This window comes from Rhinopithecus roxellana, chromosome 3 (genome assembly GCF_007565055.1).
Source record: "Rhinopithecus roxellana isolate Shanxi Qingling chromosome 3, ASM756505v1, whole genome shotgun sequence".
NCBI lineage: Eukaryota > Metazoa > Chordata > Mammalia > Primates > Cercopithecidae > Rhinopithecus > Rhinopithecus roxellana.
The window spans coordinates 72,067,011-72,081,671 of NC_044551.1; the positions used below are offsets into that span (position 1 = coordinate 72,067,011).

The 14,661-nt window shown below is 36.9% G+C and overlaps 1 protein-coding gene across 1 annotated transcript in view; it reads right to left on the reverse strand.

Moving 5' to 3' along the window:
• The window catches only part of C9 (complement C9), an 80,378-nt gene that overhangs the window by 34,775 nt on the left and 30,942 nt on the right, over positions 1-14,661 (reverse strand). The window contains exon 6 of the mRNA XM_010367652.2: positions 3,871-4,131. Within this exon, the coding sequence (XP_010365954.1) occupies positions 3,871-4,131 (261 nt within the window). The remainder of the gene's footprint in view (positions 1-3,870; positions 4,132-14,661) is intronic.

Consider the following 14,661-nt stretch of genomic DNA (forward strand, 5'->3'; position numbering starts at 1 on the left):
CTACTCTAATGTACGTAATTATCAAAACTCATGAAACGATACACTTAAAATTTTTGCATTTTATTTTATGAAATTATACCTAAGTTGTTTTAAAAACAACAGTGGAAGGAAATGGAAGCATTATCTATAAAGCCCAATCTTACTATTATGCAGATGAGAAAACTAATTTAAAGATATCAAGTTATTTGGCCCAAAACACACAAATAATACTTGAAGGCATTGGTACTAAAAACCCAGGTCTCAGGTCTCCTTGTCCCTTCCAGTCCACCCTCTCAATTTTTAATGACAGAGACAGGACAGACAATATTTTGAGACACGGAACTCAAGTCAGCCTAAACAACTCAACAGTTAAATGTTTCCAGGGCCAGGGCTGATGGCTTACCTTTCCCGGAGAAAATTAGGGCAGTGAACTGTGTGATTCAATGCCATAGCTTGTCCTGATGAAAACTAAACTACAATTGACACCTACAATTTTGCAAATGGATCTTTTGAGGGTCTCCTAACAGCTGTGGTTAACATATGATGATTATGTGGGAGTTTAAAATATTTTATTTCTTTTTAAAGATATACCTTGTGATATATGAACATCATACCAAACTGTCTGTGTTCTTTTTTCTTTTTTTTTTTTTTTTTTTTTTTTTTTTTTTTTTTTTGAGGCGGAGTCTTGCTCTGTCTCCCAGGCTGGAGTGCAGTGGCCGGATCTCAGCTCACTGCAAGCTCCGCCTCCTGGGTTCCCGCCATTCTCCTGCCTCAGCCTCCCAAGTAGCTGGGACTACAGGCGCCCGCCACCTCGCCCGGCTAGATTTTTGTATTTTTAGTAGAGACGGGGTTTCACTGTGTTCGCCAGGATGGTCTCGATCTCCTGACCTTGTGATCCGCCCGTCTCGGCCTCCCAAAGTGCTGGGATTACAGGCTTGAGCCACCGCGCCCGGCCCTGTCTGTGTTCTTAAAGCACATTGTTGTCATCATGATTTAACTTTAGGTGACAGTGGGTGATCCAGTCCTTAATAAAAATCTTATAGTGACTTAGCCTGTATGTTATAGGTCAATGAGCTCTTCATCTCCTGACTTGCACAAGAATTCTCAAATGCTTTATTCAAAGCATATTTGGATTTCTTTTCAGTTTTGCTAAAACTGGGAAGTATATCTTGGGATTTGGCGTAAGAAAGACGTGATGTTCTTTGGGTCAATTTACTTCAAAGGTAGCTCTTAGCTCATTACCATCCAAATACACAGTTGTTTCTTCTATCTTAAATCAACAAAAAAATTTCCCTTGCCCTAGCTTGCCTGCCCAGCCACTACCCATTTCTTTGCCCTCACTAGAAGCAAAATTTATTCAGTTTTCTATACTGTGCATTTTCAATTCTCCCCTTCCCATCATTCATGCTCCTGACCTCACTACTCCAACAAAACGTCTCTTGTCAATGTCTCCAATGACTTTCATAATCCTAAAGCCTATGATCACTTCTTAGCCCTCATCTTCTTTGACATGTTAGCGCAATTGACACAGTTCATCACTCTTTTCTTCTTACTAGAGATTATTTTCTTGTCTTCAAGGCCAGTGCTTCTCAAACTATAAAATGTGAACAAATCACCTAGAGAATCTTGTTAAAATGCAATACTGATTCATTTAAAATGCAATTCTGGAGCACAGTTTAAGATTCTATCTTCCTAGCGATGTTGATGCTGCTGTTCCATAGACCACACTCTAAGTAGCAAAGTTATTGGGCACTTTTTGGTTTCTTTTACTTATTTTCTATTGAAGTTCCCCAAGTTTGGTATTTGATTGTATTCTATTTTCTATGTACACTAACTCTGTTAGTGACCCCATGACTAAGTCAACAAGTCAATGTATAGCTCAATTCCAGGTCTTCTTCCCAAACTCCAGCCTCATAACACCAACTCCTACTTGGCATTGCCAATTGGATGTATACTAAACACCTCAAACTTAACCTAACTAAAATTTAACTACTGGTCTCCCTCTCCAAACCTGCTCTATCTGAGCAAGTTTATTAGCAACTCCATTTTTCTAGTTGCTCAGGCCAAAAACCTTGGACTTATGTTTGACTCTATAACTGTCCTATCTGAACTGCTGAACTACCATCATGTCTCACCTGGATTCCTTCAATAACTTTTAGCAAGACTCCTTGCTTTGGCTCTTAGCACCTATGATCTCTTCTTGACAGAATACCTTGAGTAATCATTTAAAATGTAATAGGGAATGTCAATCTTCTATTAAAAACCCTCAAGTAGGCCAGGCATGGTGGCTCACATCTGTAATTCCAGCACTTTGGGAGGCCAAGGCAGGCAGATCCCTTGAGGTCGGGAGTTCGAGACCAGCCTGACCAACATGGAGAAACCCCGTTTCTACTAAAAATACAAAATTAGCCAGGCGTGGTGGTGCATGCCTATAATCCCAGTTACTCGGGAGGCTGAGGCAGAATTGCTTGAACCCAGGAGGCGGAGGTTGCGGTGAGCCAAGATCACACCATTGCACTCCAGCCTGGGCAGCAAGAGTGAAAATCCATCTCAAAATAAATAAATTAATTAAATTAAATTAAAAATAAAAATAAAAACCCTCAGGTGACCTCCCGTGTCACTCAGAAAAAAAGCCATGCTGAGTGGACTTGGAAGTTCTTCATGATCTGATTCAAGGTCACTTTTCTAATTTTTTATCCTTCTGATTCAGTTTGACTAACTTTTATCACACCAGGTTTTTCTTACATTAGAGACTTCTCTAACAGTCCCTTCCATCAGATAAATAATCTGAAATCTTACTCTTTGGCTATTTCCTCTCCTCCAAAGTTTTGGTCAGCTCTCATCTCCATGAAGCTGACCCTGAGCTTCCTTTTTAATCATGCCACATGCAGGCATCCCTGCTTTCCTTCATGTTACACTAATTTTCCTTGTATACCACAGCACTTAATACTTTGTAAATACCACATTACCTCCTTTTTTCTATTATATGTATTATTTTTGGCTGTCTCTTTCTGTGGACCTTTTAACTCCATGAGGACAAAAATTTTCATCAGCTTTGTTCACAAATGTATTCTAAGTACCTAGGCCAGAGAGCTCACCATTAAACATTTCTTGAATGATTTAAAGAGTTTTCCACCTGTACACTTGAGTGGGTATGCTTGTAAACAGAGAGGTAACGCATAGACCCCTACAAAACAGTTACATAGTTGGACATAATGTAAGTGCTAAAAGTGAATTATTATTGTTAATGTGGGAGAAGTTTGTCTAAATAGGTGACTGTGGTATCAGAAAAGGAAGAATGAACATTTTACTGGCAACATGTTGATTACAGAGAGTATATTTTACATTTATACCAAGAGTGGTAGAACAAACTTCAAAATCTGGCTCAAATATTAAAAAAAAACAACACATTTTCAAAGTCTCAAATTAAACGTATGATTACAAAGTAATCAGACCAATTTTATGTGCAATGTGTATAATTTCATAGCATCATTTCTTTTGAGACACATTTTGTAGTTAATAAACAGTGATCATTGTAGGTAAGGCATTGTAATGAATTACCAGAATTCTTCAGTATAATTCTTCATTAAAATTCTGATCATCATATAAATTGAATGGTATATTACCACAGTCTCAGTCAAAAAATGCTCTAAATTCTTAATACACATTTTCTGCTCACTACCACCAAACATATGATTCATTTACCACTGCCAAAGATTCTATCATACTTTTTTTCCAGTTAGTGTTCTTTCTGACGTGCTAGCTACATATTTGAGAATTTGATCCATGTTTCTTTTCCTTTTTATGATTTCCATTTGCTCTAAATACTTAAAGAATCTGGTTAGTTTGGAACCTTTCCATTATATTCCTATATTAACTGTTTGGTCTTACCTTCTTTGAAGAATATGACAAAAATAGTTGATAAGTTTCATTTTTGGAATATGAAAACCGAAAACTACCCTGGCCACGTAAAGAATCTGAGGAGGTTTTATCCTCAGAAGACTTTTCAGTTTTAACTTTATTTGCTTCAGTGGGTGTAAATTTTAGAGATATATCTGCATTAAAATTTGATGTCTTCTCTTGGACGATACTTTTAAATGCTTCAATTTGTTCTTCATAATGTTCGGTTCTTAAATTTTTCTCGCCTTTGGTCTAAAAGAGAATTAAAAAGTGTTGTTAAAAACAAGACACGAAACAAAAGGAAAAACAAGCAGAACAGAACCAAACAGAAATCAAGCAATTCTTTGAAAGTCAGTAGAACAAAGGACTTAAGAGCAAAAGTGCTGGAGTCAGATTCCTGCAGTTCAAATACAGACTCTGTGACTTTAAAGTGATTATGCAACAATCTCTATGTGCTTAGTATGATTCTTAGTCTATAAAACGGATATTCATCATATCTAGCACAAAAGGTCTTATAAAAATTTAGTGAGATAATGCATATAAAGGGCTTATAACATAGCAAACTTTTTTTTTTCAACTTATTTTAAGTTCTGGGGTACATGTACAGGATGTGCAGATTTGTTACATAGGTAAACATGTGCTATGGTGGTTTGCTGCACAGGTCAACCCATCACCTAGGTATAAAGTCCAGTATCTATTAGCTATTCCTCCTGATGCTCTCCCACTCCTACCCCCAGCAGTCCCCAGTGAGTGTTTTTCCCCCAACGTGTCCACGTGTTCTCATCATTCAGCTCCCACTTACAAGTGAGAACATGAGGTGTTTGGTTTTCTGTTCCTGTGTTAATTTGCTGATGATAATGGCTTCCAGCTCCATCCATGTCCCTGCTAAGGACGTGAGCTTGTTCCTTCTTATGGCTGCATAGTATTCCATGGTGTATATGTACCACATTTTCTTTATTCACTCTATCATTGATGGGCATTTGAGTTGATTCCAAGTCTTTGCTATTGTGGATAGTGCTGCAGTGAACATACGCATGCATATATCTTTATAATAGAATGATTTCTATCCTTTCAGATATATACTCAGTAATGGGATTGCTGGATCAAATGGTATTTCTGCTTCTAGATCTTTGAAGAGTTGGCACAGTGTCTTCCACAATAGTTGAACCAATTTACACTCCCACCAACAGTGTAAAAGCATTCCTTTTTCTCTGTAACCTTGCCAACATCTGGTGTTTTTGGCTTTTTAATAATTGTCATTCTGACTGGTTTGAGATGGTATCTCATTGCAGTTTTGATTTGCATTTCTCCAGTAATCAGCGATGTTAAGCTTTTTTTCATATGTTTGTTGGCCATATGAATGTCTTCTTTTGATAAGTGTCTGTTCATGTCCTTTGCCCACTTTTTAATGGGGTTATTTTTTTTTCCTGTAAATTTGTTTAAGTTCCTCATAGACTCTGGATATTAGATTTTTGTCAGATGAATAGATTGCAAAAATTTTCTCCTGTTATCTAGGTTGCCTGTTCACTCTGATGGTAGTTTCTTTTGCCATGCAGAAGCTCTTTAGTTTAATTGGATCCCATTTGTCAATTTTTGTTTTTGTTGCAATTGCTCTGGCATTTTCATCATGAAATCTTTGCCCATGCCTATGTCCTGAATGGTATTGCCTAGATTATTCTTCTAGGATTTCTATAGCTTTTGGTTTTAATTGGATCCCGTTTGTCAATTTTTGTTTTTGTTGCAATTGCTTTGGCATTTTCATCATGAAATCTTTGCCCACGCCTGTGTCCTGAATAGTATTGCCTAGATTTTCTTCTAGGATTTCTATACCTTTTGGTTTTACATTTAAGTCTTTAGTCCATCTTGAGTTAATTTTTGTATAATGCATAAGGAAGAGGTCCAGTTTCAATTTTCTGCATATGACTAGCCAGTTCTCCCAGCACTATTTATTAAATAGGGAATCCTTTTCCCATTGCTTGTTTTTGTAAGAGCTGTTGAAGATTAGATGGTTGTAGGTGTGCAGTCTTATTTCTGAGTTCTCTATTGTGTTCCATTGGTCTACGTGTTTGTTTTTGCACCAGTACCATGATATTTTGATAACTGTAGCCTTGTACTATAGTTCGAAGTCAGGCAGTGTGATGCTTCCAGCTTTGTTCTTTTTGTTTAGAATTGTCTTGGCTATACAGGCCCTTTTTTGTTTCCACATGAATTTTAAATTAGTTTTTTTTTTTTTTCTAATTCATGAAGAATGGCAGTAGTAGTTTAATGGGAATAGCATTGAATCTATAAATTACTTTGGGCAGTATAGCCATTTTCACAATATTGATTCTTCCTATCTGTGAGCATGAAATGTTTTTCCATTTGCTTAAGTCCTCTCTGATTTCCCTGAGCAGTAGTTTGTAGTTCTTGAAGAGGTCCTTCACGTGCTTTGTTAGCTGTATTCCTAGGTATTTTACAAGTTTTGGGTTTTTTTTTTTTTTTTTAGCAATTGTGAATGGGAATTAATTTATGATTTGGTTCTCTGCTTGCCTGTTGTTGGTATATAAGAATGCAAGCAATTTCTGCACATTAATTTTGCATCCTGAGACTTTGCTAAAGTAGCTTATCAACTTAAGAAGCTTTTGGGCTGAGACAACGGGGTTTTCTAAATATAGGATCATGTCATCTGCAAACAAAGATAATTTGACTTTCTCTCTTCATATTTGAATACTCTTTATTTCTTTCCCCTGCCTGATTGCACTGGCCAGAATTTCCAATACTATGTTGAATACGAGTCATCAGAGAAAGCATCCTTGTCTTGTGCTGGTTTTCAAGGAGAATGCTTTCATCTTTTGCCCATTCATTATGATATTGGCCGTGGGTTTTTCATATACAGCTCTTACTATTTTGAGGTATGTTCCTTCAGCACTAAACTTTCAATTAAACTTTTTTTTTTTGGCCAACTTGGCCATTGTCAGGTTATTGTCAATGAGAGGGTTGATATATAAGTGCTTCAGTTCTCTTTTCAGAGATCTTCTGAATTAGGTGTAACTCATCTGGGAAGGGGACACCTGTATCTTCAGACAGTGTCATGAATTGGATTTAGTAGTATGTATTGAGTGGTTGTTCTGCATGGGAAACCTAAAGCTACTACTGTCTCATGAAAAGACTGAAATGTATATAGTTATCTTTAAAACAAGACATACTGAAGAAACTTCCTAGCATAACAGGGAAAAGCAAACTAACCATTGCTACTTCCCTACTTAGATCCTTCCAATGTATTTCTAATGACTTTAATATAGTCTAAACTAGGTTTATTTCTAGTCAATCTTTCCATCACTGTGTGTCAGCCATCTAGCTGTTCCACAACCCATGCTGTTCTTACCCTAAGTCCCTTTTATGCTGCTTTGACTTTCTGGAATGTTCTCTTACTCTTTCCCCCCCCAATCCTCCCATAGCACACACATCACACACACTCCCTCTCACACATACACACAAATCATAGGCCTCAGGTTGATTAATTCCCACTCCTGTTTCAAGTTTTACACGAAATATCACTTCTTTAGGAAAGCCTCTCCTGATACAACAGACTAAGAAATATTTTTGCTGCAAGCTTTTATGGCTCCTCTTTTAAAAGAAAATACAATGAAAACCACTTCTTTTACAATTACTTATTAAATAAAACTCCAGTCTTTGACTCTAGCTACATCCCAGCACCCTATAGATACAGGATCCAGGCTTAACCAGTGCCAGGCCAGCTTCTGTGGCCTCAGGCCTGAGGCCAGTTTCATGGACAAAGGTTCCAGCCTCAACTCAGGCTTTAGACAGGCCCAGAATGAGGCTGATCCCTGTATCCCCAGACTCAGGATTTTACTTGCAGACTAAGCCTCCAGCTATGCCAGGTTGGCACCCATATATCTCAGCTTCAGGCCAGCTTCCATGACCTCAGGCACCAGGCCAGAATCTGGGACTCAGTATCAAAGGCTGGTCTCTGCAGACTCAGGCTCCAGTTTTACCCAGTGCCAGAATGGCCACTGCAAATCCAAAAATCAGGCCTGAGACCAGGGATCCAGCCTCTAGGCCCATCCCAGTGCAAAGCCAGCCCTATTGGCCCCAGGGTCCAGGCCAGCCTTCATGAATTCAGGCTCCAGGATGGTCCTTATAGCCTCAAGATCCAGTGGACCCACTGGATCCAGGGTCCAGGCCCACTTCTGTAGACTCCAGTGCTAGGCTGACCTCTATGGATACAGGCACCAGGCTCGTTCCAGCAGACCCAAGCTCCAGGCCGTCTCCAGTGAATCAAGGAGCCAATCACGTCTGCCCAAGGACTCCAGCATCAAGCCTGCTTGTGGACCATGCCAGATGACTTGCCCAGAATCTCTGGACAAACTGATTAATGAAGGGTTATCCCTGCTGAAGTCAGTCTTTAAGGAATGGAATAAGTGCTTACTTCTTCGAAGGCATAGACATGCATGGCCACAAAGATCACACATAATCAGGGAAACATGACACCACCAAAGGAACAAAATAAAGCACCTGTAATTGACCCTAAAGAAGTGGAAATTTACAAATTGCCTGAAAACGAATTCAAAATAATTATCTTAAAGAAGCTCATTGAGCTGCATAAGAATACAGACAGAAGACTAGATGAAATCAGGAAAAAATATATGAACAAAATTAGAAGTTCAATAGAGAGATAGCATAAAAAAGCACAAACAACCAAATTTAGGGAGTTAAAGAACATAACAGATGAGCTGAAAAATTTCATAGTGAGCTTCAGTAGCAGATTCTATCACACAGAAGAAAGAATCATGAGCTCAAAGACAGTTCATTTGAAATTGCCAATCAGAAAAACAAAAAATAGAAAAGAATAAAAAATAGTGAAGAAGTCCTGTGGGAACTATGGGCACTATCCAGTTCATATACTGGAACCTTTGTCCAGTATATGAACCAGTATATGTATTACAGTGCCCCAGAAGGAAGAGAGAAACACAAAAGTGTGGAGAGCTTATTTAAAGAAATAATGACAGCAAATTCCCCCAAAGTGAGAAAAAAATGAGCACCCAGGTCTATGAAGCCCAAAGAACCCCAAATACACTATATTTGAAGAGATCTTCTCTTAGACACATTACAGTAAAACTCAAAAGTCATGCAACAAAGAGAATTTTGAAAACAAGAGAAGAACAACTCATCACATATGAGGGAGCTCACATAAGATTACGAGCAGACATTTCAGCAAAAGCCTTGAATCCAGGAGACAGTGAGATTATATGTTCAAGAGTACTGAAAGAAAAATAAACTGCCAACCAAGAACAGTATACTTGGCAATTCTGACCTTCATAAATGATGAAGGAATAAAAAATTTCCCAGAGAAACTAAAGCTGTGAAAGTTCATTACCTCTAGACCTTCCTATAAGAAATGCTAAAAGGAGTTCTTCAAGTTGAAAGAAAAGAAGGAAAATTCATAACATAAAAAATTTATGAAATTATAAAATTCACTGGTAAAATTAAGTACATAGTCAAATTCAGAATACTCTAATACCATAATGATGATGTACAAATCAAGTATATCTGTAGTACGAACATTAAAAGACAACACTATTAGAAATAATAATAGCTATAATAGTTTAATACACAATATAAAAAGGTGTTAATTGTGACATCAGAAACAAAATGTGGGGAGGAAAAGTGTAGAAGTTTTAAAAATGTGATTGAATTTATGTTGCTAACAGTTTAAAATAGCCTATTATAACTATAGATATTTTATGTAAGCTGCATGGTAACTCATGAAAACCACAAAAAAACACCTATAATAAACACAGAAAACATAAAAAGCGAAGAATTAAAGCATATCAGTATAGAAAATTATCTAATCACAAAGGAAGATGGCAAGAGAGAAACAACCAGAAAGAACATACAAAACAACCAGAAAATAATGAACAAAATGGCAGTGGTAAGTCCTTACCTACCGATAATTATCTTAAATGTATTCAATCAAGAGATGTAGAGTAGCTAAATGGATTAAAAAGCAGGCCCCAACTGTTATATATGCTGCCTATGAGACTCACTTCACCTTTAAGTGCCAAAATACAGCAGGGATAGCTAAACATACCAGACAAAATTTTGACTTGTCAAAAACTGTAAGAAGAGACAAAGAAGATCATTATATAATCATGAAGGGGTCAATTTTGCAAGAGAATATTTAAATTTCTATGCACCCAACATCAGAGCACCTAAATGTATAAAGTAAATATTAATAGATCTGAAAGGAGAGACAAACTGCAATAAAATAATAGTAGGGAACTTCTCAATACTCCACGTTCAACAATAGACAGGTCATCTGGAGAGAAAATTATTAAGGAAACATTGGAACTGAACTACACTTTAGTCCAGATAGACCTAACAAATATACACAGAACATTCCATCCAAAGTAACATAATACATGTTTTTATCAAGCACACATGGAACATTCTTGTGTATAGATCATGTATTAGGCCATAAAACAAATCTTAAACATTTTAAGAATATTAAAATAATATTAATGATCTCTTTTGACCACAATGGTATGAAGCTAGAAATCAATAACAGGAGAAATTTTGGAAAATTCACAAATATGGAAAAATTAACATGTTCCTGAGCAATAAGTCAACAAAGAGATTAAAAGTTTAAAAATATCTTAAAATAAATAAAAATGAAAACACAACATCCCAAAACTTATGGGATGCAGCAGAAGCAGTTCTAAGAGAAACGTTTATAGTAATAAAAGCCTACATCAAAAAAGAATTTCTCAAACAATCTGTCATTATTTCTTAAGGAACTAGAAAAAGAAGGGCAAACTAAGCTTACTAAACTAAAGTTAATTGAAGTAAGAGAATAATAAAGATCAGAGCAGAAATAAATAAAATAGGTAGCAGAAAAACAACAGAAAAGACCAAGAAAACCAAGAGTTAGTTTTTAAAAAAAGAAACAAAATGAACAAACCTTTAGCTAGGCTAACTCAGGAAGAAAAGAGAAGACTCAAATAAAATCAGAAATGAAAGAGGAGACATTACTGTTGGCTCTTCATATCTGCAGATTTTGCATCCATGGATTCAACCATCATCGGATCAAAAATGTAGTTGATTCTACAATGGTTGCATCTGTACTGAACATGTACAAACTATTTCCCTTGTCATTATCCTCTAAACATTACAGTTATTTAAATAGCACTTATATTACTTAGGTATTCTAGGTAATCTAGAGATATTTAAATTATGCTGGAGGCTGAGTGTAGGATATATGCAAATATCACACCATTTTATATGAGCATCTAAGGATTTAGGTATTTGTGAGTGGTCCTGGAACAATTCCTCATAGATACCGAGGGAGAGCTGTACAACCGATACCACAGAAATGTAAATAAACATAAGATATTACTATGAAAAATTATGCACAAAGAAATTGAATAACCTAGAAAAGATGGATACATACAACCTATCAAGACTGAATTATGAAGAAATAGAAAATGCAGACCAATAATGATTAAAAAGATTGAATGAGTACTACAAAAAGTCTCCCATGAAAGAAAAGCCCAGAATCTGAAGGCATCACTGATGAATTCTACCAGATATTTCAAGAAGAACTAATCCTAGACTTTCTTTTTTTTTTTTTTTTTTGAGACGGAGTCTCACTCTGTCGCCCAGGCTGGAGTGCAGTGGCCGGATCTCAGCTCACTGCAAGCTCTGCCTCCCGGGTTCACGCCATTCTCCTGCCTCAGCCTCCCACGTAGCTGGGACTACAGGCGCCCGCCACCTCGCCCGGCTAATTTTTTGTATTTTTTTTTTTAGTAGAGACGGGGTTTCACCGTGTTCGCCAGGATGGTCTCGATCTCCTGACCTCGTGATCCACCCGTCTCGGCCTCCCAAAGTGCTGGGATTACAGGCTTGAGCCACCGCGCCCGGCCATCCTAGACTTTCTTAAAATATTCCAAAGAATTGAAGAAGAGGGAATATTTCCAAATTCATTTTATAAGACCAGCATTACCCTGATACCAAAGCCAGACAAAAACACTACAAGAAAAGAAAATTACAAACCAATATCCCTGATTAACATATATGTATATGTATCTTCAATAAAATATAAACAAACTGAATTCAGAAATATATTAAAATGATCATACACAATGATCAAGTGAGATTTATATCTAGGATGCAAGGATAGTTTAACATACGCAAATCAACAATTGTGATACACCACATTAATGGAATGAAGGATAAAAATTATATGATCATCTCAATAGATGTAGAAAAAGCATTCAATAAAATTCAACGTAATTTAAAGATTAGAAAAACTCTCAACAAATTAAGTTTGTTGGAGAGAAGGAATGCATCTCAACATAATAAAGGCCATATACAACAAGCCCACATTGACCATTATACTCAGTGGTTAAAACTGAAAATTTTTATCCGACGTCAGGAACAAGACAAGGATGCCCACTCTATTTCTGCTCAAAATAGTGCTAGAAGTCTTAGCTAGAGCAATTAGGCAAAAGAAAGAGATAAAAGGCATTTAAGTCAGAAAGGAAGAAGTAAAATTGTCTGCAGATGACATAATCTTTGATGTAGAAAACCCTAAAGACTCCACCCAAAAAACAAAGAAAGACAAAAAATATTAGAACTAACAAATTCAGTAAAGTTGCAGGATACAAAATCAACATGCAAAATCAGTTGCATTTCTACTCACTAGCTACAAACTATCTGAAAAAGAAACTTTTAAAAATACTATTTACTACAGAATTAAAAATAAAACACTTAGGAATAAATTTAACCAAGGAGATGAAAGAGCTGTATGATGAAATTCATAAAACATTGATGAAAGAAATGGAAAATATACAAATCAATGGAAAGCTATCCAATATTCATGGTTTGAAATAATTAATATTGTTAAAATAGTAATACTGCCCAATATGATCTACAGACTCAGTGCAATCCCTATCAAATTTTTATGTCATTTTCCACAGAAATAAAAAGAACAATCCTGAAATTTGTATGGAACCACAGAAAATCTCGAATGGCCAAAGCAATCACGAGAAAAAAGAACAATACTGGTGGCATCGTGGCTTTTTGATAGAGGGCTGTAATTTGTAGGCACCTGCACTTGTATGTGAAATGACTAGAAAGTAAATGGCATAAGGCAAATATCAACTCAGCAGTGTAGACGGCCACTTTCAAATATAATAGATTGTTGGTCAGGGTATCAATTAGGACGTTGTTGAACAACTCAAGAAAAAGTCGCCTTTCTCACTATGCCGGGATGGTAGTTGAGAGTACAGCCTGAAACTGTGAGGGTGGGGTCATCCCAGAGAGCATAGGAACAAAAGCTGAATTGGGAAATGCAAAAATCTATCCACGCCAAAAGAAGTCTAGGCTCAATGTCAAGCATTATGAAATGGACCAATACTTGTAACCATCATAGAGAGAAAAGCAAAAGTCTTAGAAGAAGAGACCAAGGGGCACGATTACAGAAAGCAGAAAAACACAAAGATGGAAGGCAGTTTCTTTATGAGTACTGAATAAACAGATGTTGGAGAAGCTAGATTCAGAGAGAGAAGGTCAAGTGGCTTGCATGTTCTAGGAGGCAGACATATTATAGGGGTCAGTTGAAGTCATCCTGTTTAAGAATTTGTTCATATAATGCTCCTTGAAAAGAAATAAACATTGCTTATGGCACTAAAAATGGAAGAGAGAGACACAATCAAGAAATATTTCAGAGTGCAAGTTGTGGAGGTTTGGAGGGCAGTTGTAAATAGAGAGTACGTAGAGAAAACTGTTGAAGATGTCATTAAAATTTTATTTGTACAAATGGATAATAAAACCATAAATCACATATTATTATCAAAGCCATCTCTCACTAATTGAGAGAAGAAACCTATGAAGAACAGATTCATTGTAACCTCTTGAGGCACCCCTCTGACAGAACCAGCTAGCCAAGCTACTCTCACATTCTTGACCCTTTAGCCATTAAGTTTTGGGGTAATTTGACAGTTAGTAAAGGATAACAAGTACAATTCATCTCTATTATCTATAGAATTTTTTTTCTATGCCTAAGTCTTAAACGTTTGTGTGCTCCAGGACTTCAGTCTCTATGTTCTTCTCTTCTCCCACATTGTACACTTCTTGGGAAATCTCAGGCACTCTTAAGAATGCAATGATCGCCAGGCGTGGTTGCTCATGCTTGTAATCCCAGCACTTTGGGAGACTGAGGCAGGCAGATCATGAGGTCAGGAGTTAGAGACCAGCCTGACCAACATGGTGAAACCCCGTCTCTATTAAAATACAAAAATTAGCTGGGCATGGTGGCACACGCCTCTAATCTCAGCTACTCAGGAAGCTGAGGCAGGAGGATCGTTTAAACCTGGGAGGCCGATGTTGCAGTGAGCCGAGATTGCGCCACTACACTCCAGCCTGGGCAACAGAGCGAGACTCCATCTCAAAAAAAAAAAAAAAAAAAAAAAAAAAAAAAAAGCAATGATCATGTATATGGTAATGGACACCTAGATCTCTTTTTACAATTTAGATCATTCTCTCCATTTTGATTCAAATAATCTCCTTGTTGTAGGATAACTCCATCTAATGTCATATAGACCCTCAAACTCAAAATTATCAGCATTTGAATCATTATCTTCTTAGAACCCACTCCTTCTTTGGTAGATTTCCTGCTCATCCAATTTCCCACATCTCTTTTGATGGCCTATAATTCAATGGTTGTGTGTATGTGTGTGTGGTTGTTTTTTCTATTTGTTTGTTTGTTTGTTTTTGGCTTTC